The sequence below is a fragment of the Aethalodelphis obliquidens genome, unplaced genomic scaffold (assembly GCF_003676395.1).
Source record: "Aethalodelphis obliquidens isolate GAN/ISIS:26980383/991018 unplaced genomic scaffold, ASM367639v1 scaffold9, whole genome shotgun sequence".
Taxonomy (NCBI): domain Eukaryota; kingdom Metazoa; phylum Chordata; class Mammalia; order Artiodactyla; family Delphinidae; genus Aethalodelphis; species Aethalodelphis obliquidens.
In genome coordinates this window covers 8939052-8965051 of record NW_020837953.1, presented here as the reverse complement: position 1 = coordinate 8965051, position 26000 = coordinate 8939052, and the positions used below count along the sequence as shown (strand labels likewise).

General features: G+C 39.7%; 2 protein-coding genes across 5 annotated transcripts in view; one reads left to right on the top strand and one right to left on the bottom strand.

The window, feature by feature from the left end:
- Positions 1-23155, top strand: part of ZYG11A (zyg-11 family member A, cell cycle regulator) — a 58597-nt gene extending 35442 nt beyond the window's left edge. The window contains exons 4-14 of the mRNA XM_027108515.1: positions 1310-1450; positions 3462-3638; positions 5877-5941; positions 7272-7371; positions 7470-7523; positions 10948-11109; positions 11400-11444; positions 15230-15424; positions 17581-17642; positions 18045-18142; positions 22216-23155. Of these exons, the coding sequence (XP_026964316.1) occupies positions 1310-1450; positions 3462-3638; positions 5877-5941; positions 7272-7371; positions 7470-7523; positions 10948-11109; positions 11400-11444; positions 15230-15424; positions 17581-17642; positions 18045-18142; positions 22216-22379 (1263 nt within the window). The 3' untranslated portion in view covers positions 22380-23155. The remainder of the gene's footprint in view (positions 1-1309; positions 1451-3461; positions 3639-5876; positions 5942-7271; positions 7372-7469; positions 7524-10947; positions 11110-11399; positions 11445-15229; positions 15425-17580; positions 17643-18044; positions 18143-22215) is intronic.
- Positions 23156-23187: 32 nt separating this feature from the next.
- ECHDC2 (enoyl-CoA hydratase domain containing 2) overlaps positions 23188-26000 on the bottom strand; it is a 28044-nt gene continuing 25231 nt past the window's right edge. For all 4 annotated transcript variants that reach the window (XM_027108519.1, XM_027108518.1, XM_027108516.1 and 1 more), the window contains one exon: positions 23188-25156. In XM_027108519.1, coding sequence (XP_026964320.1) covers positions 25079-25156 — 78 coding nt within the window. In that variant the 3' untranslated portion in view covers positions 23188-25078. The remainder of the gene's footprint in view (positions 25157-26000) is intronic.

Here is a 26000-nt window from a genome sequence, read left to right as displayed (position 1 = left end):
ATTGATTTAGGTCTTTTTTTTATTTCTGGAAAATTTTTCTTGGTAGTAGTTTTAAATATTAGTTCATTTCTTCCCCAGGAACTTCAAGTATATGTGTGTTGGATCTTCTTTATTTTTTTCTATATAAGCACTCAATCTTAGATTCCTTTTTACTTCTTCTTTCTTAAAATTTCTTTCTCTTGTTTATTTCTTGCATTTCTTCTCCTTACTAAATATTTATTCAACTCTACTCTTCCTTGGGTACTTTGTAACTTAATTTTTGTTTGATATGATTTTGTCTTTTTCCTGAGTTGAATCATCCCTTGTTTCATCTTTCTGTTGAAGGTATTTTTTCACATCCTAACATGCTGATTAAGAAGATTTAATTCAGTTTAAAGTGCTGTGTTACAATTTTCTTCTGATTTGTTGTTGGTTTATGGGAAGAGTTTTTCTCAGCTGAAATGTGTAGATTTGCTTTTTAAAAAATTTCTTACAGTAGCTTTTTATGGAATTGGTTTGAATCTTTTTATTTATTGGCATTTAATTGACAGGGTTCCTAATTCAAAAGCACTCTTCTGTCAATTTAATGATGTGATGTTTCTTCAATGGGTGATGTGACTACTGGTCATGGTGGAGTGGAGAAGAGGTTGTTTTTCTTCTTTTCATTTTGTAGGATCCTGAATTTTACCCCTTTATTTTCTTCTTTTCTTCACCACCCAGGAATGCTGAAAACTGCGTAATATCTAGTTTTATCTACATTCTTTGTTGATTTGATGGTTTGGATCAGGAGGATACCATTATCCTCCAGACCCAAAGTCTATATATAGACTTTCTGAAATTATTACTTCAGTGGTAGCAAGGAAGAATTATATTAATATTAATTAATTATATAACTGGTTAACTCCTTTTTCATCTTAGTTATTTTACGTGGTCTTTTCCCTGTCTTTTATTGTCTAATTCATTCTATATGAGTACTTAGAAGACGGGCATTCATGGTTATTTATTGGTTGTTTAAGAATTTCCATGCTAGCTAGTATTCAATTGCGGTCTCAACTGTAAAATAGTTGTAGGGAGATGGTATTTGAATCTGGCCCCACCACTTAACTGGTTTGTTACATTTAACAATGTACATCACCTCTCTGGACCCACCACGTAGAAATGAGGTTGAGAAGAACTTTTACCTACTAGAATTATGATTGAATGAGATCAAGATCGTAAAGCTCTTAAAACATTTAAGTGAAAATCTGTTGTTTCAAACACTGGACATGCTCTAAAAGCCTGTGCTTGAAGGTGAATGGTGAAACCTATTGGTAACATCCTTGTTTTCCAGGTTGCCGGAGGAGCCAATATGAGTCAGATTTCAGAAGCACTGAGCCGATACAGGAATAGGTCATGTTTTATGAAGGAAGCTCTCTACAAGCTCTTCGCAGAGACATTTGCAACGCAAGTAGCCATGCCTGCTATTTTAAAGGTAACTGCACCTCAGAAATGTAGTTTTTATTACTACTTATTATTTGGTTCAATTAAAGTTGTTCATCAGACACGATGAATACGGTTAACTTATATGCCTTATTCTATCGTGAGGCAAAGTGCCCTCACAGATAGAGGAGAATGGTGTTAGGCTTAAACTGCTAGAACATCTCTTGTTTTGAGCTTCTGAATCAATTAGAATCATTCAAATTTTTGAATTTGGTCTGAGCAGGGGATTCTAGAAGCATTGCACTATTTTGTCTAAAGCAGGACTTAATCTTTAAACATGAATTCACTTTGCCTAAACATTGTTTTATTTTTTTACTCTTTAAAATCTAAAATATGGTTTTCTGAAAGAAAACACAGTATCCCCAATAAGAACAGAACAAAATAACAATAATTGAAGGTAACCAAGTCTACCGTTTAAAGTTATTTTGTGAATAAAGTAAAATTACCAGTATCGATCGGGCCAACTTTGCTTTGGTTTACGGAAGAATGAATTTATTTTAAATGTAATTGGAAGTTCTAAGTGGTTTGGGAAGGAAAACTGCAATTATTTAAAATTAAATGTAACATAAAAATGAAGAGTCTTAAAGGCACCTTGTTTTTATCATTTGTAATTTTTTGTAGTTCCATAAAACTAGGGCTATTTCTGTACCATGGGAGATTAGATTTATTCATAACTTAAAAATGGTACTGTATAAAGGAAAAAACTGTGCATCTTTGTTTCCCATCTGTAAGGAGGAGGTTGAATTAGATGTTCTAAAAGTCCTTTTCATATCTAAGACTGTGTGATTTTTGATTTTGAAAATCATGTTTATTTTACTTCATACATGTTTATATTGTCGATGATGGCAATCCAGTGAAATCCTAAGAGCAGTTTAGCAATATAGAAAAAAGACATTTTCCATAGGAGAAGTGTATCCCAGGTCTGAGTTCATGTAGGTGTCAAAGTAAGGGGCTCTGGTCTCTTTAACAGTTCATAAAATCATGGTTCATGCATGTATCAGCAGACTGGTCTCTGAGGTGGGTAAGGATGATTATCCCTATTCGATAGACAAAGCAGACCACGTTGTCCCTGCATGTTAGAGCAGGTATGGTCTAAGCTTAGTATAACACCTTCATTTTACATTTGTTTCTAGGTCTTACGCAGTCTCTCTTCTAGTTGCCTTTCTAATGTTAGGGGTTTTTTTGTTGTTTGTGGCTGTGTTGCATGGCTTGTGGGATCCAAGATCCCCGACCAGGGATTGAACCCGGTCACAGCAGTGAAAGCGCCAAATCCTAACCACTGGGCCACCAGGGAACTCCCTAATATTAGGTTTTACCACTTTTCAGATTATTTCAAATTCAGATTTCTTCCCCTTCTCTTGGTGGACTCATCCCACCTTTTTGTCCACTTTATGTTTTTTCTTATCACATTTCCCTTCCCTAGTAATTCCTCTCCATTCCACCCCTACCTCCATCTCCTATCCAGATCCCATCTGAGACCCTGCCTAAATGCGTTCTCTGAATGAAGCCTTTGACTTCCATACCAGAAATGATTGTTCCCTGCATAACCACCTTAGGCAGCACTTTATTTACACCTCTTTTTCGGTGCTTTTTTTCAGCTTCGTGTTTTGACCTCCCTTACAATGTTATTTGTTAACATACCTTATTTCTTTCATAAGGCTTTGTGCTCAGGAGTAGGGTGTAAGTGATTGATGTTGTGTCCCCTGTAGTGCTTATCATAATGTCTTGGGTGGATTGAGGCTCAATAAATGACTGTGAAGTCACAGATGATGAAACAGAGGTCCAGAGAAAGGAAGTGAGTTACCTAAAGTCACACAGCTAGTTAATGGCTACATTTGGATTGAAAGGTATTGCTGGTGTCCTAAAAAATAAATGCCGAGGAAGGGGAAAATCTGTTACTTTTTGTCCCCATAAGCAAATATTTTTGACAACTAACACAAAAATAAGACTGTGTAAAGAATGCTAATGTTGTCACATGCCACTAAAACCAAGTTCATCTTCAGCTTGTGGCTATAGGAATGAGGAATCATCCATTGGATTTGCCAGTGCAGTTCACAGCCAGTGCTTGTGCCCTCAACTTAACACGCCAGGACCTGGCCAGGGGGATGCCTGTTCGTCTGTTGTCAGAGGTTACCTGTCTACTTTTCAAGGCTCTGAAAAATTTCCCCCATTACCAGCAGGTAATTTGGTTTGAATATTTGACTGCTTCTTACTTGAGGACAAATATATGAAAAATATTTTTTATTTAGTTCTGATTTTTCATCCTGAGAGAGAGAGAAAGAGGGAGGAAGGTAGGGAGAGAGAAATAGGTAAGGAATTCATGTTTGTTATAGAAAAAATAAGAAATATAAATAAGTAATAGGGTTTAAAATTTTTAAATTGATCAGAAACCAGTTACCCAGAAACATCTACTATTAACACTTTAGCACATCCTATAGGCTTAACATCATGTGTGAAATTAAACTGAATTGAATCATAGACCTAAAGATAAAAGCTAAATTAAAGGTCTAAATGATATAAAAGCTAAAACCATAAAACTTCTAGAAGAAAATGTGATGTCAGAGTAAGCAAAGTTTTCTTAGGATACAAAAAGCATACATCATAAAAGAAAAATAACAAATTGGAATTCATCAAAGTTAGAAGCTTCTGCTCAAACACACACAGACATTAAAAAATGAAAAGGTAATCCAGGGCTGGGGAAAATGTTTATTTTATGTATATGACAGAGGACTTTTATCCAGAATGTGAAGAACTGTTTGCCTTGTGACACAAGACAAACAAACCAATTTTTTAAGAAGGCAAAAGATTTGAACAGATACTTCACCAAAGAAGATAGGCAGATGGTAAATGAGCACATGAAAAGATGCTCAGTATCTTTAGCCATCAGGGAAATGCAAATTAAAAGCACATTTGGATACCACTGCACACCTAGGTACCACTACACACCCCCTAGATTGATTGAAATAAAAAACTGACAATACCAAGTGTTGACAAGAGTGTAGAGAAACTGAAATTCTCATATATTGATGTTAAGATAAAATGGTAAAACCACCAGTTCGACAGCCTGGTAATTCCTTTGAAAGTTAGACGTGAAAGTCCTCTTTCATGCTACGTACTCATTTTACTCCTAGAGAAATGAAATCATATAACCATATAACGACTTATACACAAATGCTCATAATATCTTTATTCATAATCCCCCCCAAACTGAAAACTTAATGTCCAGCGGCAGGTGAGTAGATAAACAAATTGTGATACATTCATATAAGGAAATACTACTTGGTGATACAAAGGAATGAAGTACTGATACATATACAACATGGATGAATCTCAAAAACATTATGTGCTGAGCAAAATAAGCCAGACGCAAAAGAGTAGATACCATATGATTTTACTTATGTGAAATCTTAGTAAAGGCTAATCTGTAACGACAGTATAATTTTCTGGGGCTGGAATTTTCAGGGTTGGGATTGAGTGGAAGGGGGCACAGTGGAACTCTTTGGGGTGATGGAAATATTTTTTATGTTGCTTGTGGTGGTGGTGGGTGGTATTGTTACACATCTTTATAAATTTGTCAAATCTAATTGAAGTGTGTACTTAAAATGGGAATCGATTTATTAAAAATACAAGGAAGGTGTCTTTCCATGTTTAAAAAAAAATCTGTATTTCCACTTTCTCTTGAAAAGTTGGATGATCCTTCTCAATTCATTCTTAATTCCTGCATGGCAGTCTTCAGTTGGAGCTGAGTAACAACTGCCCCTATAGAAGGGTATGAATTCTCCAGTTTGCCATAATTCCTACCACTGCCCTATTGTTTCGTACTCTGCTTTCTTCACTTGTTTACGTTACTGCCTAGTTCCTGTTGGCATTTCAGTTTTGCTATCCCTGCCTCATACACTGCTGTCATGGCAGTGCATGTCACTGACCTACTCATGGCCTTTCAAAGAGATGTTATATTTTTCTATTCCTAAAGCTTTCCTAGAAGGCCTTTTCTCTTTCTTTCCTATCTTTAAAGGCATAGTTCAATCCCTACCAATCATAGGTAGAAAGTAGAAGCTCTATCACAGAATTAGTTATGAGATCTGGTAAAGGCATTTATCATTCAGTAGATGGGCCAGACTTCCGGTAATTGATTTGGACTGACACACAGGCAGACAGCTCTCCATATAGATCCTTCTAGGGTTCAGGGAGAAGGGAGACTGCCTCTTTGCCAAAAAAGGGAAAGATTGTTCTTTAGGCAAAGGTGAATGTTACAGAGTTTAATAGTAAGATTAAATGAAGAACTTGGAGAGGACCAGGTACACAACGAGCTCTCAATAAGAAAAGCTTATTAGTAGCACCTTCCAAATGTTTAATTAGAACCTTTATTTAGAATGAGTATACATTTGCTCAGAATTACTTTTCTTTATTCCGTTAAGTTACAGAAGAATTGCCTTCTCTCCTTAACCAATTCCAGGATTCTTGTGGATGTTCCATTTGACAGGCAAGTATAAAATTGGATTATCTGATTTTGGGGTGTTGACCAGTGTTACTCTGAGCATTGTTGGCTTTTGGTGGTTAGCCTAGCAAGGGTCTGATTAAGGCTGGGATAAAGTGTTTGGGGAAAATGTTCTGTTGAGATTTTTCCACAGAGGTGTTCGGAAGTACTATACTTGCAAGTGTTGTCTCCCAAAGTGTGATTCCAGTTTAGGGCAGTGGGTGGTAAGAACATGGGCGCCAGAGAGTAAAACATCGAATCAAGTCCTAGCCCTTTCATTATCTTTGTGCGTAAGTTTCCTCATTTTTAAAATAGTGACTCTTATGAGGATTAGGTATGATGTTTGTAAGGTACTTATCACAGTGCCTAGCATAAGGGTGCAGCCTGTTCTAAATATTAACCATTCTTTTTGTTATTATTTTATTGATAATGCTTTTTTTTTTTTTAAAAAAAAAAACACACACAAAACATCATTGTAGACTCCAGAGGGGTTCCTCTTGAGGCCATTGTAATCTCTCAGATTCATGAGTTCCAAAACATTAATAATAGTTGCTGCCAACAGGAAAATTAGCCACAGCCTGATATGAACAAAGCCCATGATTTATGCATGCAAGGTTGTAGGCTAAGCCATTCTCAAATCTAATTAAAGTGTGTACTTAACATGAGAGTTGACTTTTAAAAGTACAGTAGGGAAGGTGGTCTTCCTCATTAAAAAAAAAAAAATCTGTATTTTCACTTTCTTTTGACAAGTTGGAAGCTCTTTTTCAACTAGCCTTCATTCCTGTATAGCAGTCATCTGTTGGAGCTGAGTAAAAGCCGTGAATAAAGGGCCATGAATTCTGTCTAGCTAAGTGATTTGTTTGCTGTGGCATTTTAGCACTGTCTGCGATTCAGATTATAAATTACTACCTCTTGGGAACTTATTTCCTTTTTCGGACCCATCATAGTTGACACTGCTAAAAATAAGTCTTTTTTAGGTCTGTCAATCTTTGAATCTTGTGCATTTTGCTCACATTCTTTTTTTTATCGCCATGCCTCGTGGCTTGTGGGATCTTAGTTCCTGACAAGGGATCGAACCTGGGCTCTTGGCAGTGAAAACGCATAGTCCTAACCACTGGACTGCTGTGCAGTTCCCACTCACATTCTTTTTTGCATGCTCTCCTTTTCCTCTTCTGATTTTCTCTTCTTTTTGCCAAATGCTCTTTGCTTTCATGGCGGAGGCTTTACAAGTCCAAGACTATTTTTGTTAAACAAGAGTTGTTGGGGAGGCTAACTGATTTCTTCACTTCTCATGTAGTTTCACAAACTTTATTGTGAGAAAAATACTGTTTTTTAGGTTCGATGCTGCCAAATTTGTTATGAGATGGCTCTGTAAGCATGAAAACCCCAAGATGCAAACAATGGCAGTGAGCATAACCTCTATTCTAGCCCTGCAGGTATGTGATCGCTAAATGCAAACTTTCTCTCTCCCTCGTCTTGGTGGAGCTTTGATGGAGGTCTAACATTTCACTTTCGGCTTTTTGTTTGTTTATAGCTCTCACGTGAGCAAACTGCACAACTTAAAGAAGAGCTCTTCATGGCAGTTAAGGTAGGTTAATTGTCACTTTTATAACTTTTTTTCAGTAAAAGTAATTTGTGAACATAGTTTACAAAATTAAATCATTTTAGAAAGCTTATAAAATGAACAATCTGTAAGACCTGCTACCCAGAAGAAACTATTCTGTACTCATATAGCTATTTCTTCTCCATATCTCTAAATAAAATGCTTATAATTGTGGTTTCAGTCTGTCATACAGAGTGAAGTAAGTCAGAAAGAGAAAAACAAATATCGTATATTAAAGCATACATGTGGAATCTAGAAAAATGGTACAGACGGACCTATTTCCAGGGCAGGAATAGAGACGCAGACTTAGAGAACAGATACGTGGACATGAGGGGACGGGGAGGGTGGGACGAATTGGGAGATTAGGATTGACATAAATACACTACCATGTGTAAAATAGATAGCTAGTGGGAACCTGCTGTATAGCACAGGGAGCTGTCAGCTTGGTGCTCTGTGATGACCTAGATGCGTGGGATGGCCGGGGAGGGGGGCGTGGGAGGGAGGTCCAAGAGGGAGGGAATATATGTATACATATAGCTGATTCACTTCGTTGTACAGCAGAAACTAACAAAACTGTAAAGCAACTATACTCGAATTAAAAAAAAAAGATTTATCAGTTTTAGATGTTATCTTGTGATTCTGCTGGTATGGTAAATAAGAATTTGGCTCTCCTACATATATCTATACAAATTACCTCCTTTCCCAACCCCCAATAAATTTATATTACAAGTTTTAATAAATCAATGTCTACATTATGATTATGCTAACATTGATTATGAAAAAATGTACATCATTGTTTTATTTTGCACTTCTCTTATTCTGAGGTGAGGCTTGAGCCTTTTTCTTTTTTTCGAAGAGTCATTTCTGTGAATTGTCTGTTCATGGCCTTTAGTTTTTCTTTAGGGTTGCTGGCTTTTTTCTAATTTATAGGATTCCTTTATGTTTATAGGATGCATGTAATTTTTCCCCAGTTGGCTGTTAGTCTGTTTTTACTTTATTTATGGCATGATTTGGTACGCAGTAATTTTTAAAAAAATTTTATATTGTTGAATTTATTCTTTTCTTTTTTTTTTAAAGGAGAAATTTTTGTCATTGGGTTTTTAAAAACTATTTATGTATTTTGGCTACAAAGGGTCTTAGTTGCGGCACGCTGGATCTTTGTGTGGCACATGAACTTCTTAGTTGCGACGTGCATGCAGGATCTAGTTCCCTGACCAGGGATCGAACCCAGGCCCCCTGCATTGGGAGCGTGGAGTCTTAGCCACTGGACCACCAGGAAAGTCCCCAGATGCTGGCTTTAGTTTGGAGCAGAATGGAAGGCAGAGTACACTGATGCAAGGGCAAGCAGGTTGTTAGATTTTGGTAGGAAGAATAGCTATGGTGCCCAGTGAAAACTTAGATGAATTGATCAAATGAGAGGAACAAGAAGATGGCAGTTAAAGTTTGGGGAGTGAGAATTATGAAATAGTAGTCTTTGGAGTGAATTCATTGAGAAATATAGTAGGATTGCCAGTACAGTTGAATGACCTTTTGAAATTTTGAGGCAGATATTAAGAGTGAGACTCGAGCACAGTCTTTTTCAATATTCAGATTTTGGAGGTGGGGCATGAAGTAGGGTTTAACTAAGGTAGGAGTTTTGCCAAGATGATGTGGTGGAAGAACACTGAAGTTACTGGGAATGCTAACAGTAATAGATAGAGGTAGAGAGAGATAGATATCGATATGGAGAGCAAGTGCTTAAAATAACACGGAGGGAAGTGTAGCCCTGTAGTTCTTGGAGAAACCATTTTAGGTAGTGGTACCAAAAGTTCAGACTTTAACGTGGATGGATCTAGAGACTGTCATACAGAGTGAAGTAAGTCAGAAAGAGAAAAACAAATATCATATATTAACGCATATATGTAGAACCTAGAAAAATGGCACAGATGAACCGGTTTGCAGGTCAGAAATTGAGACACAGATGTAGAGAACAAATGTATGGACACCAAGGGGGGGAAAGCAGCGGGGGGTGGTGGTGGTGGTGTGATGAATTAGGCGATTGGGATTGACATGTATACACTGATGTGTATAAAATGGGTGACAATAAGAACCTGCTGTATAAAAAAATAAATAAAATAAAATTCAAAGATTAAAAAAAAAAAGTTCAGGCTTCAGATTAAAACAAACTAGGTTCAGCCACTAACTAGCCGTAGCCCTTAGGTAATTGATTTATCTCCTCTGCGCCTCAGATTCTTTATCTGAAAAACTGACGTTGGACATGGGAGTAATATTTTGCAGTTATTTTGAGTATTATTAAGATAAAATGTGTAAAGCATCTAACCATGGGCCTGACCACAGCTGTCGTTGCTTTCCCGGTCAGCCTCACTTTCTGCTCCCTCCCTTGCTGCACTCACCCTGTTGGCTGTCTAGGTGATTGCTACCTGCGTGGTGTGCACTCATATTCTTCTTTTGGCTCTAACAGCTTCATTTTCGTGAATTCTCTTGATGTGTTCTCTCCTGATTGGGTAAAATATTTGAGATGGTCTCATTCCTCCTGAAAACAGACATAATCTGGTTTGTTTAGCGTTGTTATACTTTATGTATCTTTTCATTAGCTGGTTAAGTGGAAATGGCTGTCTTTTTCCTTTCACGTGACAGTCTAGTATGTTTGAAAGAAACCATGAATACTGGCTTAACTTTTGTCTAGAAAAATTCTGATTTGCAATGGTATATTGGAATCTCTGTTAAATAAGTCAGTGGTTTCTTCAAGCTATTAGGACATGTTATACTACAAACTAGTGTTATCCTGTAGCCATACTGACCTGCTCAGTGGTGTAGAACAGCAAGCTTTTTTTTTTTGCCTGGAATATTTGCCCCCCCTCCCCCTTTTATGTCCTCATTCCTTGCTTAGCTGCCTTGTCCTTTTTTTCTTTTGGTCTCTTTTACATATTACCTTTGTATGGAGTCTTCCCTCTCCCACCTTTTCTAAAGAAAATTCTTAGGCTTTTATGTGTTTCCTTCAGAGCATTTACCAAAACTAAAAATTATTTTATTTAGTTGAGATAAACTGTTTCTTTTAATCTGTCACTCTTATCTGAATATGTGCCTGACTTCCAAAAGGTGTTGACTAAACATTCTCAATATGTGAATAATGGAATAGCTGATATGTACTTGATTATGAGGTTTATTAACAAGCACCAAGAACTAGATTAAGTGCTTGATAAACTTTAATATTTTTTCCTCACAAAAACCCTAAAAAATAGGTGTAAGTCATTTTATAGAGAGAAAGTGGGTCACAAGGCTATTAAGTGGTAGAACTTGGGTTTAGAACCGAGGTTTGATTCTAAAGTTTTTCTTAACCATTGCTTTCCTTATACTGGAATTGAGTCAGTCACTAGGGCATCTTACTCCCTGTCTCTTTGTTTTTTAGGAACTTCTAGCAATAGTAAAACAAAAGACTACTGAGAATTTAGATGACGTCACCTTCTTGTTTACTTTGAAAGCACTTTGGAATCTTACAGATGAATCTCCAGCTGCCTGCAAGCATGTTATTGAAAATCAAGGATTGGCGATCTTCATCCAAGTCTTGGAGGTGGGAAGACAGGATTGAGTTTATGTGTAAAGTCCTTTTTAAAAATATTTATTTATTTATTTTATTTATTTATTTTGGCTGCTCCTGGTCTTAGTTGTGGCATGCGGACTTCTTAGTTGCAGCATGCAGACTCTTAGTTGTGACATGCATGCGGGATCTAGTTCCCCGACCAGGGATTGAACCTGGGCCCCCTGCACTGGGAGTGCAGAGTCTCACCCACTGGACCACCAGGGAAGTCCCTGTAAAGTTCTTTTCTTCATGATAAAGTAACCTGTATATTCTTTTCACAGACTTTTTCAGAGTCAACAATACAAAGCAAAGTACTTGGTCTTTTGGTAAGGTGAATTGTTTTGAGTTAATTCTAATTACTTAAAAAAATAGAAAGCTCACGCTCATGTAGTACCTACTATGTGCTAGGCACTTTTGTAAGCAGTTTACGTGCATTAGCTCGTTTAATCTTCACACTATCCCTATAAAGTAAATACCATTATATATGAGTCATCTATTGCTGTAAACACACTACAGCTTAAAACAGCATCCATTTTATTCACTTATGAATCTGTGGGTCTAGAGTTTGAACTCAGCTCAGCTGTACAGTTCTTCTGCTGGTCTCTGTGGAGTTATTCATGTTGCTGCAGTCATCTGGTGGCTCAGCTAGGCCTAGATGCTCTAGGATGGCCTGACTCTCAGCTCTGACCGTTGGTACAGGTTGTTAGCTGGGCCTTATGTCTCCATGAGCTTCTTCACTTGGCAGTTTCTGGGCAGCAATAGAAGGCAAGTGCACTGTACAAGTGCTTCTTAAGCCTCTGCTTAGATCAGATTTTCTAATGTCTCACAGGTCAAAGTAGATTACGAGACCCGGGGTGTTTTCCAACAACCACTTTGCCACTTGTTTGACACCAACTGGGTGTCCTACAGTTCGATTCAGTTCACTTCTGCCACTAGCTATCCAGAGTTAGCATCAGGTCCCACAAATTAAAAAGCTCAGTCCCACAAGTCTGCCTCCACTTTAGTTGCCAACTGTTAAGCCCAGGCCACCCCTACTTCTGACTGACTGACTTTAAATTGGGGGTTTCCACGACCCTCCTCCTCAGTTTGATAATTTGCTAGAATGGCTCACAGAACTGGGGAAGGCACTTTATTTGCTATTTTCAGTTTATTACAGGATACAACTCAGAAACAGTCAAATAGAAGAGGTATGTAGGGCAAGGAAGGAGGGATGTGTGCAGAGCTTCCATGCCCTCTCTGGACACACCACCTTCCCAGCACCTTGATGTGTTCACCAACCCAGAAATTCTCCAAACCCCATTATTTAGGGGTATTTATGTGGGGGTGGGGGTCTCATCACACAGGCACGATTGATTATTAATTCAATCTTTAGCCTCTCTCCTCTCCCACTGAGGTTGGGGGCATGGGGTTGAAAGTTCCAGGCTTCTAATCAAGGTTTGGTCTTTCTGGCATCCAGCCCCCATCCAGAAGCTATCTAGGTGCCTACCAAGAGTCACTTCATTAGAACAAAGTTGCTCCAATCACTCCAGAAATTCCAAGGGATTTGAGAGCTCTGAGTCAGGAACTAGGTACAAAGACCAGGTATTTCTTATGCCTACGGATAAGCCCAGATTAAAGGAGGTGGCCACCCCTTGATGGGAAGAGCAGTCACATTGTTAAAGGGCATATACACAGGGATAGGGAGATTGCGTTATGTTCTGCACTCTCCGATACATCGTTGTCTACATTTTATAGATATTCGGTCTGAGGCACAGAAGTGCCATTTACCCTATGTTACCTAGATAGTAAGAGGCAGAATCAGAACTCAAACTCAGGCAGTCTGGCTCCAGACCCTCTGATAGTAGCCACTTTACCCTACTTCCTCTTTAACAATTGAATTAAGTTTTTAGAAATATCTTTGTTTATACTTTTATACTACCTCCCAATCAGGATATTTGTTATTGAGAGATTTCTTTGTTTCCTAAAGATAAAGGTGAAGATTTACAAAAAGTAACGAAGACATACTACTGTATGCCCCTGCAGTTTGCTGTGCTGGTGCTTCGGAAGACACAGATACATGAAACATAGCAAGCTGCTAGTACTAATAATGTTGGGAGGTGGTGTCAGACGTGTATGCAAATACCTCTGTAATTCATGATTGACTGTGGTAAGTGCTGGAAAAGAGGCACAAAGTCCAGTGGGAGCCTTTGATTCTAGATCATGAACTCATTGAAAGCAGGGACTGTGTCTTTCCCTTTGTATCCCTAACACATACAGGACTTGGTACAGAGCAGATGTGAAAGGCTTCATAGAGAGGAATACATGATTAGTATTGGAAACTTGGAAGGTACAGAAAAGTAGAAGTAAGGAACAAAGGTCATTTTGGGCTAAGAAAGAATGAGAAAATGTAATCATTTGAGGGACACCGTAATATAGAGTATCTGGAATTTTGGGAGAAGGTGGGAAGAAGAAAAACTATGGGAAATAAGGCCAGAAGGGTGGATTGAAGCCTCATAGATCTATACAATGCTAAGTATCCTTCTTTTTATCCTTTTGAGAGCCTCTCAGAATACTGAGGGTTAGGGAGGTTGTTCCTTTTCCTTCCTTTTTCTGTATGAGGAAGACCCACATTCTCCTGTAGCTCCCATTCAGTATTTTATTCCATAGACTCTTGGGAAGAAAAGGCTAATATAAAAGCCTCTGCCAAGATTAAAGAGGAACTTGGGACTCAACTGAGGTGTCCCTTTCAGTTTTGCTAAGGATCCTATCTATCATCTTGTCTCTTCTTGTTTGGGGCTGCCCATCTGATAGACTCAATGCTGGTCATGCTGTTGACTAATTGTGTAGCTGGCCCAGGGAAGAAGGGCAGGGGGTCTAAAAACAGTGCAATTTCTGCTGAAATCATGCTGTTAACAAGAGGGGTATAGCTAGTCTTGGGAAAAGGGGGCAGGGTGGGTCTCAAAACAGTACAATTTTCTACAGAGTGCCTTATGCCTTTCTCAACATACTAAGTCTATAGGGTATACTTTTCTGAAAGCTGCTTTAGAAGGAGCAGTAACTGCTGTGGTCGCTTTGACTGTGTGTTTATCCTCTAAACCTTTGTTTTTTCATCTGTGTAGTGGACAGACCCTAAGTGACCAACCCCCAGTGATTATAGTTTTTTTGGTGTTCATGTCTTTGTGTAATCTCCTTCCCTAGAGTCTGGGCAGGACCTGTGACTTGCTTCTAACTAACAGAATATGGCAAAGATAATAGGATATCACTCCTGTGATTATATGACAATATGTATAAAATCCTTCTTCCTAGCAGACACTCTAGAGAAGTGAGTGGTTGGAGAAGGGAGAAGCCCACATAGCAAAAAAAAAAAACTATGGGCAGCTTCTGGGAGCTGAGGGTGACCTCCAGCAAGAAACCCTCCTTCCTGCAGCCACAGGGGAATGAATTCTGCCAACGGTTTGAGTGAGCTTGGAAGTATTCTCCCCACCCACACCTCACCCATTGAAGCCTCCAGATGAGAATGCAGCCCAGCCAGCCCTTTGATTGCAGGCTCGTGAGACCCAGCTAAGCGAGGCCCACAGAAAGTGGGAGAGGAAAAATGTATGTTGTTTTAAGCCACCAAGTTTGTGTTAATTTGTTACACACATAGAAAACTAATACAGTACATAAAGTAACGAAAATACTTCCTGCCTTTCATTGTTACTGTTAAACTTAAAGCTAATGTAACATGTAGTGGGCCCCCAGGAATGTTAAGTTTTTTAGTCAGACCTGGATTTGTATTCTAGTCCAACCAGTTACTAGCAGTGTGAACCTGACAAGTCAGTCTTGCTGAGTGTCGCATTTCTTTGTGGGACTATTAAAGATTAAGTGTGATAAGGCAGATAAAAAGACATTTCAGTCTCTCTAGCTCAGTGCCTGGCACTTAGTACGTGCTTACTCAATGATTTGTTATTCCTGATCATGCTCATCATCAAGGGGGTGGGATTGTAGGTGTTAGGCTAAGTCAGAGGGAGGAGGATGGGACTAAGTGTTCTTGTATGTATATGAGCTGAGCAGTAGGAGAGGGAGAGGAACCAGTTCCTGATTCTCCCCTCCTTTCCTGTCCCTGATATTCTCTGCTCCATCTGACCCATAGAACAACATAGCTGAAGTCAGAGAACTCTCTTCCGAGCTGGTGACTGAAGATGTGGTAAAGCATGTCAGCAGCTTGCTGCATAGTAAGGAATTGGAAGTCAGCTATTTAGCTGCAGGCATCATAGCCCACCTGACATCTGACAAACAGCCCTGGATATCCCATGACCTCCAGAGGAGAGCACTCCTCCAGGATCTGGTATGAGAACCATTGCTCTTTACAAAATCCAGAGTCATCTCTCCTTGCAGATAACTTATTTTTCTGGATCATAAGAATTTTTGAAATATGTGTTCATTGTAGAAAATGGGAAAGAGAGAGAAAAATATAAAGAAAACATTATAAATCACCCACACCTTAACCACCCAAAGCTAATCTCTATTAACATTTTGTTGCATTCCTTCTGGTAACTTTCCTTCTATAAAAGTTATACATGCAAACCGTTTATATGGCTTATTCTAATTCTCTTTCCCACTCTCAGCTCTTTTTAAAGCTATTTCTTTTGGTGTTTACCTCCATATCGCTAACATATGTTGTTATTTCTTGACTTTGTAGTTAAAGACATTATCAATTTATTTTCCCACTTTGGAAAATGAAGATTCTTTTTCTCTTTGTCCCAATGCACACCCTTTCCTATACTCCAAGTATACATCTCCTTTCAGTACATTCAAGCACATCCTGTCTACTTCAGCTTCTTGGAGACTACTTTCCCAAGCCTTCTGTTTTTTTTTCCATCTGATTTGCTTTTTTGTATATCTGTTAGGCCACTGTCATCCCAGGATATTCATTTACTATCATTCTGGAGATCCTCTTTGTGCTCTGTGTTGGATTCCCTGTTTCATGGATTGCATACCTTCCTATTTTTTGGTGTACTCCCTCATTCTCTTGCGTCATATCCTCCAGTAGCTTCCTAAGAGATATATGGAAAAGAAAATTTGAAACCTTTTATGTTTGAAAAGGCCTTTATTTTACATTCACATTTAGTTGATCAAATGGCTAGGTATAAAAGTTAAGTTTTGAAATATTTTCACAATTTCTAAGTCATTGCTCCATTGTCTTTTATTTCTCTGTATCACTGTTGAGAAGTCCCGTGCCATTTTTCTTTGGAAGCTTTAAGACCTTTGTCTTCAGTGTTTGGAAATCACAGTGATGTGCCTTGATGTGGGTTCATTTTCATCTGTTCCATTGGCTACTTACTGCTCTGGAAGCTCATTTCCTTCAATTCTGGGAAATTTCTTTCTCTCCCTCTTGCCCCTCCATCCCTCCTTTTTCTTTCCTCTTTTTTCTCCCTGCTTCCCTCTCTTCCTTTTTTTTTTTGGCTGCATTGGGTCTTTGTTGCTGCACATGGGCTTTCTCAAATTGCAGCAAGCCAGGGCTACTCTTTGTTGTGGTGCACAGTTTTCTCATTGCAGTGGCTTCTCTTGTTGTGGAGCACGGGCTCTAGGCATGTGGGCTTCAGTAGTTGCAGCACACGGGCTCAGTAGTTGTGGCTTGTGGGCCCTAGAGCGCAGGCTCAGTAGTTGTGCTGCACGGGCTTAGTTGCTCTGTGGCATGTGGGATCTTCCCGGACCAGGGCTTAAACCTGTGTCCCCTGCATTGGCAGGTGGATTCTTAACCACTGCACCACCAGGGAAGTCCCATCCCTCCCTTCCTTAATTTCTATTCTTCTGATTGAAGATTATAAGGTCGGCTTCCAACAGGCTAAACACCCACTGGAGGAAGAGAGTTGGGGGGTAAAGGAGACTCAGCATTTAGTATTTAGATTTTTCACTTTAGCCCCCCGTTTTTAGCATGGTACTCCCAACCTCAGCTGTTCATGGGATTGCCCAGTCCAGAAATTTTTGTAAGGGGTGGTAGAGGAGATCTTGAAGTCTTGATTCTTTGGTACTTTCAACCAATCCTCCTATTTTCAACCCCACCTCTAATCTCACTTCCTGAAGTAATACTTTTGCCAAATATTTAAGTCTCTTGGGTGTTCTGTTCAAAATGGTTTGTTTTTTCAACCTTCCCTAGTGCTAGATCTATTAAATTAGTTACCATTTTCCTTCTGCTTTCTTCTATGTGTATTTGTTTTCTTTTAAACCGTTTGTATCATTCTGTTCGTGGGATTTAAGGGAGGAGTGGGTGCATGCTCAATCTTCCATCATTAAACAGGAGCCCCTTTTTATTGCATTGTTTTCCACATGACTTTGTTTATATTCTACATATATAATGCTTATCTAATTGATAGTTGGCAGGTTAGGTATCCTAAATTTGAGTAATCAATTCCATGTTTTGAAAACTTATGTTGTTTCATATATATGTAATTATAAATGACATGAAACAATACCAGAATCTTGATATGTCTTTTTGTACAGTATACAACCATCCAGAATTGGCCAAGTTCAAGTTGTAAGATGACAGCATTGGTGACCTACAGGTAATTTCATGATGGTATAGTGCTTTTCTTAAAGCTTGTCCTCAGTCTACTCACTATGTAGAGGCCATGGTACAGTGATAAAATATTAGAATAAAATAGCATGTGTTCAAATCCTGTTTCTTTGTGATATTGGGAAAATCACTCTTAGAAAATCTCTGAGACTCAGTTTCCGTCATCTGTAAAATGAGGCTGGCAGTGTGCAAGATTGGGGGTGGAATCAGATGTTGAATGTATAATGTCTCACACAGAGTATAATTTCTTAAATGCTTGTTCTGATTATATGCTCAGCAGTACATCTGTCTTGGTGAGGAATTGACCCTGGGGGGAAAACGTTGAAAATTATTATTATATCCCTGATGTTAGCTTGAGTTCTGAAGAAACATCTTCTTTGTACTTATTTAGATCCTTCAAGGCATTTTTCCCACTCCTTGGCAACGTCTCTCGACCGGAAGTTCAGCTCTGGGCACTATGGGCCATGTATCATGTCTGCAGTAAAAACCGTATGTAATTAAAAAGAATAGTTTTCCAGCTATTTTTCTGTATAAGGATTAAGTTCAAGATGGAATTTTGAAAAATTGTTCACCTATGTCCTGATTTTAACACTTTTAAAAAAGTAACTGAAAAGCATTTGTATTAGTATAAAAAATGCTACAGAATTGTAATTGGGGGTGTTTGTCAAGCGATATAGAAAGTGAAAGTTTGCTCCCACTCCTATTCCCCATAGGCAAGCACTGTCCATAAGTTGATAACTATAACTATACTTCCAGATACTTTTCTGTATACATGCTATAGTTAGTATATACTCTATGTGAACAGGATAATGTTTTTAGACAAAATGGGCTCATTCTGTGCATACTACCCTATAGCTTGCTGTTTTTCACTCAGTAGTTTATCATGAATACTATTCTTCCTATAGTAATACATAGATTTGCCTCTTTGTAATGGTTTGAGGGAGGCTGGGGGGCCAGATGTCAGGAGTTGGTCCCAGGCAGCTTAAATGTTTTTCCATGTTTTGCTGTTTTAAATTCCCCTTGGGAATTCTTGGCTTTTATTTTTTTTTAAATATTTATTTATTTATTTGGTTGCGCCAGGTCTTAGTTGTCGCTTGTGGGCTCCTTAGTTGCAGCACGTGGGATCCTTAGTTGTGGCAGGTGGGCTCTTTAGTTGTGGCTCCAGGGCTCCTTAGTTGTGCCTTGCCAGCTCCTTAGTTGTGGCATGCATGTGGGATCTAGTTCCCTGACCAGGGGTTGAACCCAGGCCTCCTGCATTGGGAGCGTGGAGTCTTATCCACTGCACCACCAGGGAAGTCCCTTGGCTTTTATTCTTTGTTAAGCATTATTATTAAAATTTTTGCTTTTATTATAAAAGAAATATAGGCTATACTTTTATACTAAAATACCTAAGATATAACTTTTAGAATTAAAGTTTTAACTATCAAAAGCATAAGCTATCTCAGAACGGCTTTAACAAGTATTGAGGCCTATATGCAAAAAAAAACTATAGGAAATAATTTAAAAGCCTGAAATAATTGTGAGACATACTATACTCAGTTCTTTTCAATTCACGGATATAATACAATTCAAGTGAATGAGTAAGAGTTGAGGAATCTGAAAATTATTTTAAAGTTAAAGTGGCAGGATAAACAGGAAAGAACTGACTGAGAAAAATGGTTTTTAGGAGCTTGCCCTAATACTTCTCTTTATTTATTTATTTATGTTTGGCTGTGCCTGTGGCGTGCAGAATCTTAATTCCCAGACCAGGGATCAAACCCTGGCACCCCTTGCAGTGGAAGCGTGGGGTCCTAACCACTGGACCACCAGAGAAGTCTCTAACACTTCTCTTTAAATGGTACTGGCATATGAATAGATGGAGGCAGATCAATCAGTTTGAATGGCACTGAAATAGACTCTAGTATATTCAATTACAACAGTAGTAACTGTAACAACAACTAGAATTTAGTTGAGTATTTATATTTACTGTGTGCCAAGCAGTGTTGTAAGCTATTTATGTGTAACTTATTTAATCTTCACAACAGACAGAACAGGTAGCATTTTATTGTATTTATTGTTACAGATGAGAAAACGAGGCATAGAGAAGTAAAGTAACTTGCCCAAAGTTAAAGTAGCCTGCACCGGCAGAGATAGGGCTCTAACCTAGTGATCTGACTCCAGATCACCACTATTAATTAGATTGCTCTGTATTTCTTTGCTATATGATGTAACAATTAATTTATTTAACATTGTTTCCAGTCTTTTCTATTACAATACAAACACTGGTTCAATGAATAATGACATTCTCTCTCTCACTCTCACTCACACACATACTATATACTTAGGAAAGATGAACATGTGTGCTAATTAAGAGGACAGACCCCAGAATCAGACTATTTGTACTTTTCTCCCATTTACTAACTGTGGGAGCTTGAGCAAGTTACTGAACCCCTCTGTGCTCCAGTTTCCTCATCTGTAAAATGGGGATTAAAGTACCTATTTCATAGGGCTGTTATGAGAATTAAATGAGGTAACATTTGCAAAGCATTTAAACATTGCTTGGCTCATAGTACGAGCATTTGTACATAGCACAGTATTAGTACAAGCGTAGTGCATACCATTTGTTAAAAGAAAAGACATCACTTTGCAAGCATAATCTGCAGAATACTTTTAGAATTACTGAGTCAAAGTGTTATGAATGCTTGTTTTGGTAGGTATTGCTAAACTGTCATCCAGATAATTGATTACCAGTTTGCATTCCCATCAGTAATATATTAGAGCTTCCAGTTTCCTTTTATTCTTGCAAAAAGGTTTAGTTGAATTTTTTTTGGGCGGGGGGTACGCGGGCTTCTCACTGTTGTGGCCTCTCCCGTTGCGGAGCACAGGCTCCGGACGCGCAGGCTCAGCGGCCATGGCTCACGGGCCTAGACACTCCGCGGCATGTGGGATCTTCCCGGACCGGGGCACGAACCCGTGTCCCCTGCATCGGCAGGCAGACTCTCAACCACTGCGCCACCAGGGAAGCCCTAGTTGAATTTTTTTTTTTTTTTTTTGGTGATACGCAGGCCTCTCACTGCTGTGGCCTCTCCCATTGCGGAGCACAGGCTCCGGACGCGCAGGCCCAGCGGCCATGGCTCACGGGCCCAGCCGCTCCGCGGCACGCGGGATCCTCCCGGATCGGGGGGCACGGACCCATGTCCCCTGCATCGGCAGGCGGACTCTCAAACACTGTGCCACCAGGGAAGCCTTAGTTGAATTTTTTGATCTTTGTCAATCTAAGGTGAAAGAGAGTCTCAGATGATGTTTATTTTAAGTAAGGTGAACTGTCTTATATTTGAATTGTCTGTTGATTTCCATTGCTCACTTTTTGTTTACTGATTTTTGGTCTTTTTCTTTTTAATTTGAAGGGACTCTTGCAAATACTTTTTCCCAGTTTATTGTCTTGATTTTATTCATTGTTTTTACAAGTCAATATTTTGTTATATGGCCTCTGGGTTTCAGGTCATGATTATACCTTACAAAATTGATGAAAATTTTCAGCCATTTTCTTTTAAAATATTACCCTCCACCTATTCTCTCTATTCCTTTCTTGTAACATCTATCAGCAGTATCTTATACCTTCTCTGAATCTGTCCTACCATTTAAAAACAAATGTTTCCATGTCTTTGTTTCTTTTTACTGCATTCTTGGTAATTGCCTTAGATGTGTTTTTGGATCATTGTTTCTGTGTGTAATAGACTCTTGGACTGATTAAGAGAATCCTTTCAGACTGAGTTGTGCACATGTCCCTTCAGTACAGCTTTGTATTTGCTTCTGTCAAATGTTCTAGAGGTTTCCGTGGGATTGGACTAATTCTTATATTAATTTCTCAGCTCAAGGGTTCCCAGAACATTTAGGGTAATATAAATTCAAACCCTATACCAACTTGGGACTGTTTATAAATTCTCAGGAAAGACTTCTCCCAGGAGTCAGGCTAAATGCAGATGTTTCATTGTCTTATCCGTTGTCTTGACCTTTGAGGGGCCAGCTTTATGCATTGATTTTGCTTCTGACTTCCTAAGTTAAAATCTAAATTCCTAGATTACTGAAACTGACGGTCCCTTTCTGCCCGACGATAGTTACAGGTTAGGTTACACGAGCTTTAGGTGCTGTTTGCTCTTTGTGTCTGACTCCTGGACAATTCCTTTCCTTTGTGCACTCAACTATGAATTAAAAAAATTTTTCAATTATACTGTATCCAGCTCTGGTGTTTTTAGGTTGTGTAGCTCAACATATTGCCTGAACCTGAAATTTGTATCATTTTTGTAATAAAAGATGTTCTTATCCTTTTAGCTAGGATTAGAGACATTTGAAGCCTAGAGTTGTCCAGAAGTAAACATAATAAAATAATCATCCATTATCTCATTACACAAGCCAAGCATTACCTGGCATATTTCTTCTACATTGACACAGTTTATCTGTTAATTCCTGTGTCAAAGGGCTTAAAACTTTGTACTCTTTCTTCAAAATGGTGAATGTGGTAATTTGGGAATATTTAAGATGCCAACTTGTCCGTCAGGTTTCTTCGCTTGATTTTCTTTCAGCCAGCAAATACTGCAAAATGTTAGTCGAAGAAGAAGGACTGCAGCTTTTGTGTGACATCCAGAAGCACAGTGAGGCAGACCCCCAAGCACAGCACATTGCAGCCTCCCTTCTAGATGACTTCAGAATGCATTTCATGAATTATCAGAGACCCCCTCTCTGCTGAATGCCCTTCTTATCCTCAGGGGCTTCAGAGGTGCTCTGTTGCTCAGTGTCAGGTCTTCTGCCCTGTCACCAATTGAATGTTGAATTGAATTGAAACAAGTTGTCATTGGAGTTTGTGAGTTGACTGCCTTCTTGGCCTTTTTTTTTTTTTTTTTTGGTTGACTTTCTGTAACTTATAAGAAGGTTGGGTTTGTATGATAGCCATGATCCCAAATCAAGTTGGAATCATTCTGGGAATACCCTTTCAGCAGTTTTGAAAAATCAAGCCCTGGACTCTGTGTGAAGACTTGTGAGCTTGTGTTGGAACAGCTATGCCAGTTACTTTTCTCTAGCCCCGACCAATTTCTTAACTCTGAGTGTTTGTCAGAGGAAAGGAAAAAGAAAGACTTACGGGGAAACTTTGATATTTATTATTAAATTTCATGTTTGAAAGAATCTCCTAAGTTGTTATTCCTGGTTATATGAAGCCACTGGAAAAGAAGTACATGAAAAAGTTCTAGGAAGCATACACGTATAAGTGTATTGTTTGGAAGGCAGAACTTCTATTGGAGGGGAGGAAAAAAAATTATTTTTAATAGATACCAGAGTACCTTCCACTCGTTGGGTGGAGGGAAGAGAAATATATTTTTATGATTTTGGATAGTCTACCTTTGACCTTCCTTCCTCTACGTTACGCGTTAGACTGAGTAAGCGTAACATTGTATGTGATTGGGTGTGCTGGTGGGGCATGGTCAGAGTTAGGACTGAGAATAGAGTGTTCAGATGAAAGATTATATGGGGATTATAAATCTCAATCCCTCAATCCCTCAAATTTTTAATTTGAGTTATGACTGTGACGAAAACTGAGAGGAAAAGGAAGGGCTGTGCCAGAGGTGCTCTTACCTAATATGGAGATGAGAAAAATAGTGAGCTTCTCTGAGAACCAGCCTCAACCACAGTATAAACTATCAGAAGCTTTGGTTTGTGTCCTCTGCAAACCCACTCTGGAATAGAGTATGAAATCCTTCCTCACCTTATTATTGACAACTAACAAAACATGTTTTACCATTCATCTGTTTAAGTTTTTCAAAGAAATAAATTCCTTTCTGAATTAGTAGCTTATTTTAGGACTAGATTTTTGTGCTGTTAGCTGGCCAGACTCTTAACTGGAATGCTATATACCTTTGTTTGGAATCAGATGAGGCTTATTCTTATTCTAAACCATATTTCAAACTATTGCTCACTGGTGACTGGATAAGAGGAATTTGTAATCTGCTTCCTTCTACAGTCCTGCAACTACACAGTATTTTCTCTCATTCACTCTTTTGCATGATTCAAAAGGCTGTCTTACTTTCCTGACCTGAGTTCCGTGCGTTGGAACATGCTGTTACCAGATACTAGCTTAGGCTAATGTGAGGAGGGTGGGTGGGAAATAGTGCCTGTTGAGGTCCAGTTCGACAACCGGGCACCTCTCCAAGTTTTGTCTCATTCACAACAATCCTCTGTGATAGTTGAGTTTTATCCTCCCTATTTAACAGATGAGAAAGAAGAAGTTCAGGTTACTTTCCTGAGTAGATAGATGCTGCTCATGCGGTTGCTGCTGATTCAGAGACTTGGGCTCTTCTGTGTTACTCTCCCTTTCAGGAAATGAGCACAACTTTGGGGCACATTTGTATTTAGCAGCAAGTCAACAATGTTATTGGTATGTGTCCGTGCCCGTGGCTTAGTGACTTCTGAGTCTGGCCAGGCGTAGGCGCAGAAAGCTCAGGTCAGATAAAGAATGACCACGTGGCTGTCTCTTCCCCTGCCTTGGTGCACAGAAGGAGGGCTCCTGAGACTAGTGTGCACATGTGCATATCAGCCACCCTTTATTTCTCAGTGTCGTCATCTTGCTCACTTTTGCTCGTGCTGTTCCCCTCAGGCTTCCTCTTTTTCGCCTCAAATGCCTATTGATCCTTCAGCTTTCAACTCCAGTGTCACCTGCCCATTTCCTGACCTTCCATGTTGTCCATCAGAGTTAATCGTTCCCTTCTCAGCACTCCTGAAAGCTATTTAATGCTCCATCAAAGATTTGCCTGCCACGTTACAGTTTACAAAAGGTTTTCACAGCAGTGATTTCATCTGGTTCTTAGAAGAACAGTGTACATGAATAATAACTCACGTTTATTGAACATCAGGCGTTTTATTATTTGTTTAGTCCTCCCAACAGTTTCATTATAGATGAGGAGGCTGAGGCACACAGTGAGTAACTGGCAGAGAGCTGGGCCTATTCAACCACTGCCAGGGTTTCCTTATTATCTCTGTTGTACAGAGGAAGAAACAGGGCAGTGGAGGGTGGTTCTTACAACCTCCTCTCATCTCTGGTGAGCACCTAATAACTGAGAGGCAGAGGTCAGGCTTGAGTGCCAGCGATATAAAGGCCCAGAGGGGTCTGTTTTGTCCTTAGTTGATCGTTCTATTAGGGAGAGACAGGTATTCTCCAAAGCCAACCCGACACCAGTGATTGTCTAGCCTGGGTGAGGAATGATGAAGGTAGCGGTAGATGGCATAGTCAGCACCTTCGTGCCAGGCACCGTGCCAGTCACTCTATATCGATCATCGTCCTTGTGAGGAAACTGAAGCCTAGAGGGGTGAAATGAGGAGGGCAGGCGCGCTGCACGTTTTCCGTCTGGATCCTTCCCTGTAAGATGTGCATCTCCCATGCGTAAGGTTCAAGGGAAGTCACTCGCCAACAAATCTAGGGGGCCGCTTCTCCCTGAAGGCAGCCATGCCTTCCAGCCGATCCCGGGTCGGGATGTTCTGAAACAATATACAGAGTATTAGTCTGTGGGAGCAGGACCAGAGGCCAATACTCGCTCAAGCTTGTTCAACGCATGACAAGGACAGAATCCAAGTCTTTCGCTGCCTCTGGACTCCGGTGTTGGGCCACGCAACAGTATGGGCCTCGATGGCTCCTTGGTCTCCTGGGGAAGACAGGCTGCCTCTTCAGCACCCGAGGCCTGTCACATTAGCCTCTCTTTGCACACAGCTTGCACGCCTCCAGAGAGCTCACAGTCTCGTGCAACAGTCAGAAATGAGGCTACTCAGTAGAGAAGATAGGTTAGGCTTTGCGGTAAGAACTCTGGCTTTGAATCCTGGTGTGTAGTTGATTCACACTACGTCCTACAAGTCCCAGGACCCCCTGTTTAGGAGTATTTTCGTTATTTGTTAACCTGGAGATTAATATTTTTGACTCACCCAGGAGTGAGGGGCTAAATAGGTCAGCCCCAGGTTTATTGCCCCACCATCGAACACACACAGCCTACAGGTGAAAACCAAGGCTTTGATGTCCCACTCCAGCCTGACGTCTACAGTAGCCGCTGGTACAGAGATCGCATAAGCTGCTATTCTTCTCTCTCAAGTTCCTCTGTGATTCTCTGGGCCCCCAAGTAGAGCAGGATACACCACCATTAGATGGCTGAGGAAACAGTCCCAGAGAGGAGCAGTGTGGCTCCCCTGGGATCACCCCAGGCTAACTGAGGAAGGAATGGCACAAAGACTGACTCTCTGGGTTGGGAGGAACCTACTGAATTGGTCATATAGTACTTAAGGCCGCCCACTCTGGCCCGGCTTCTGCTACAAGCATGCAGGGCTGGTGGCAGAC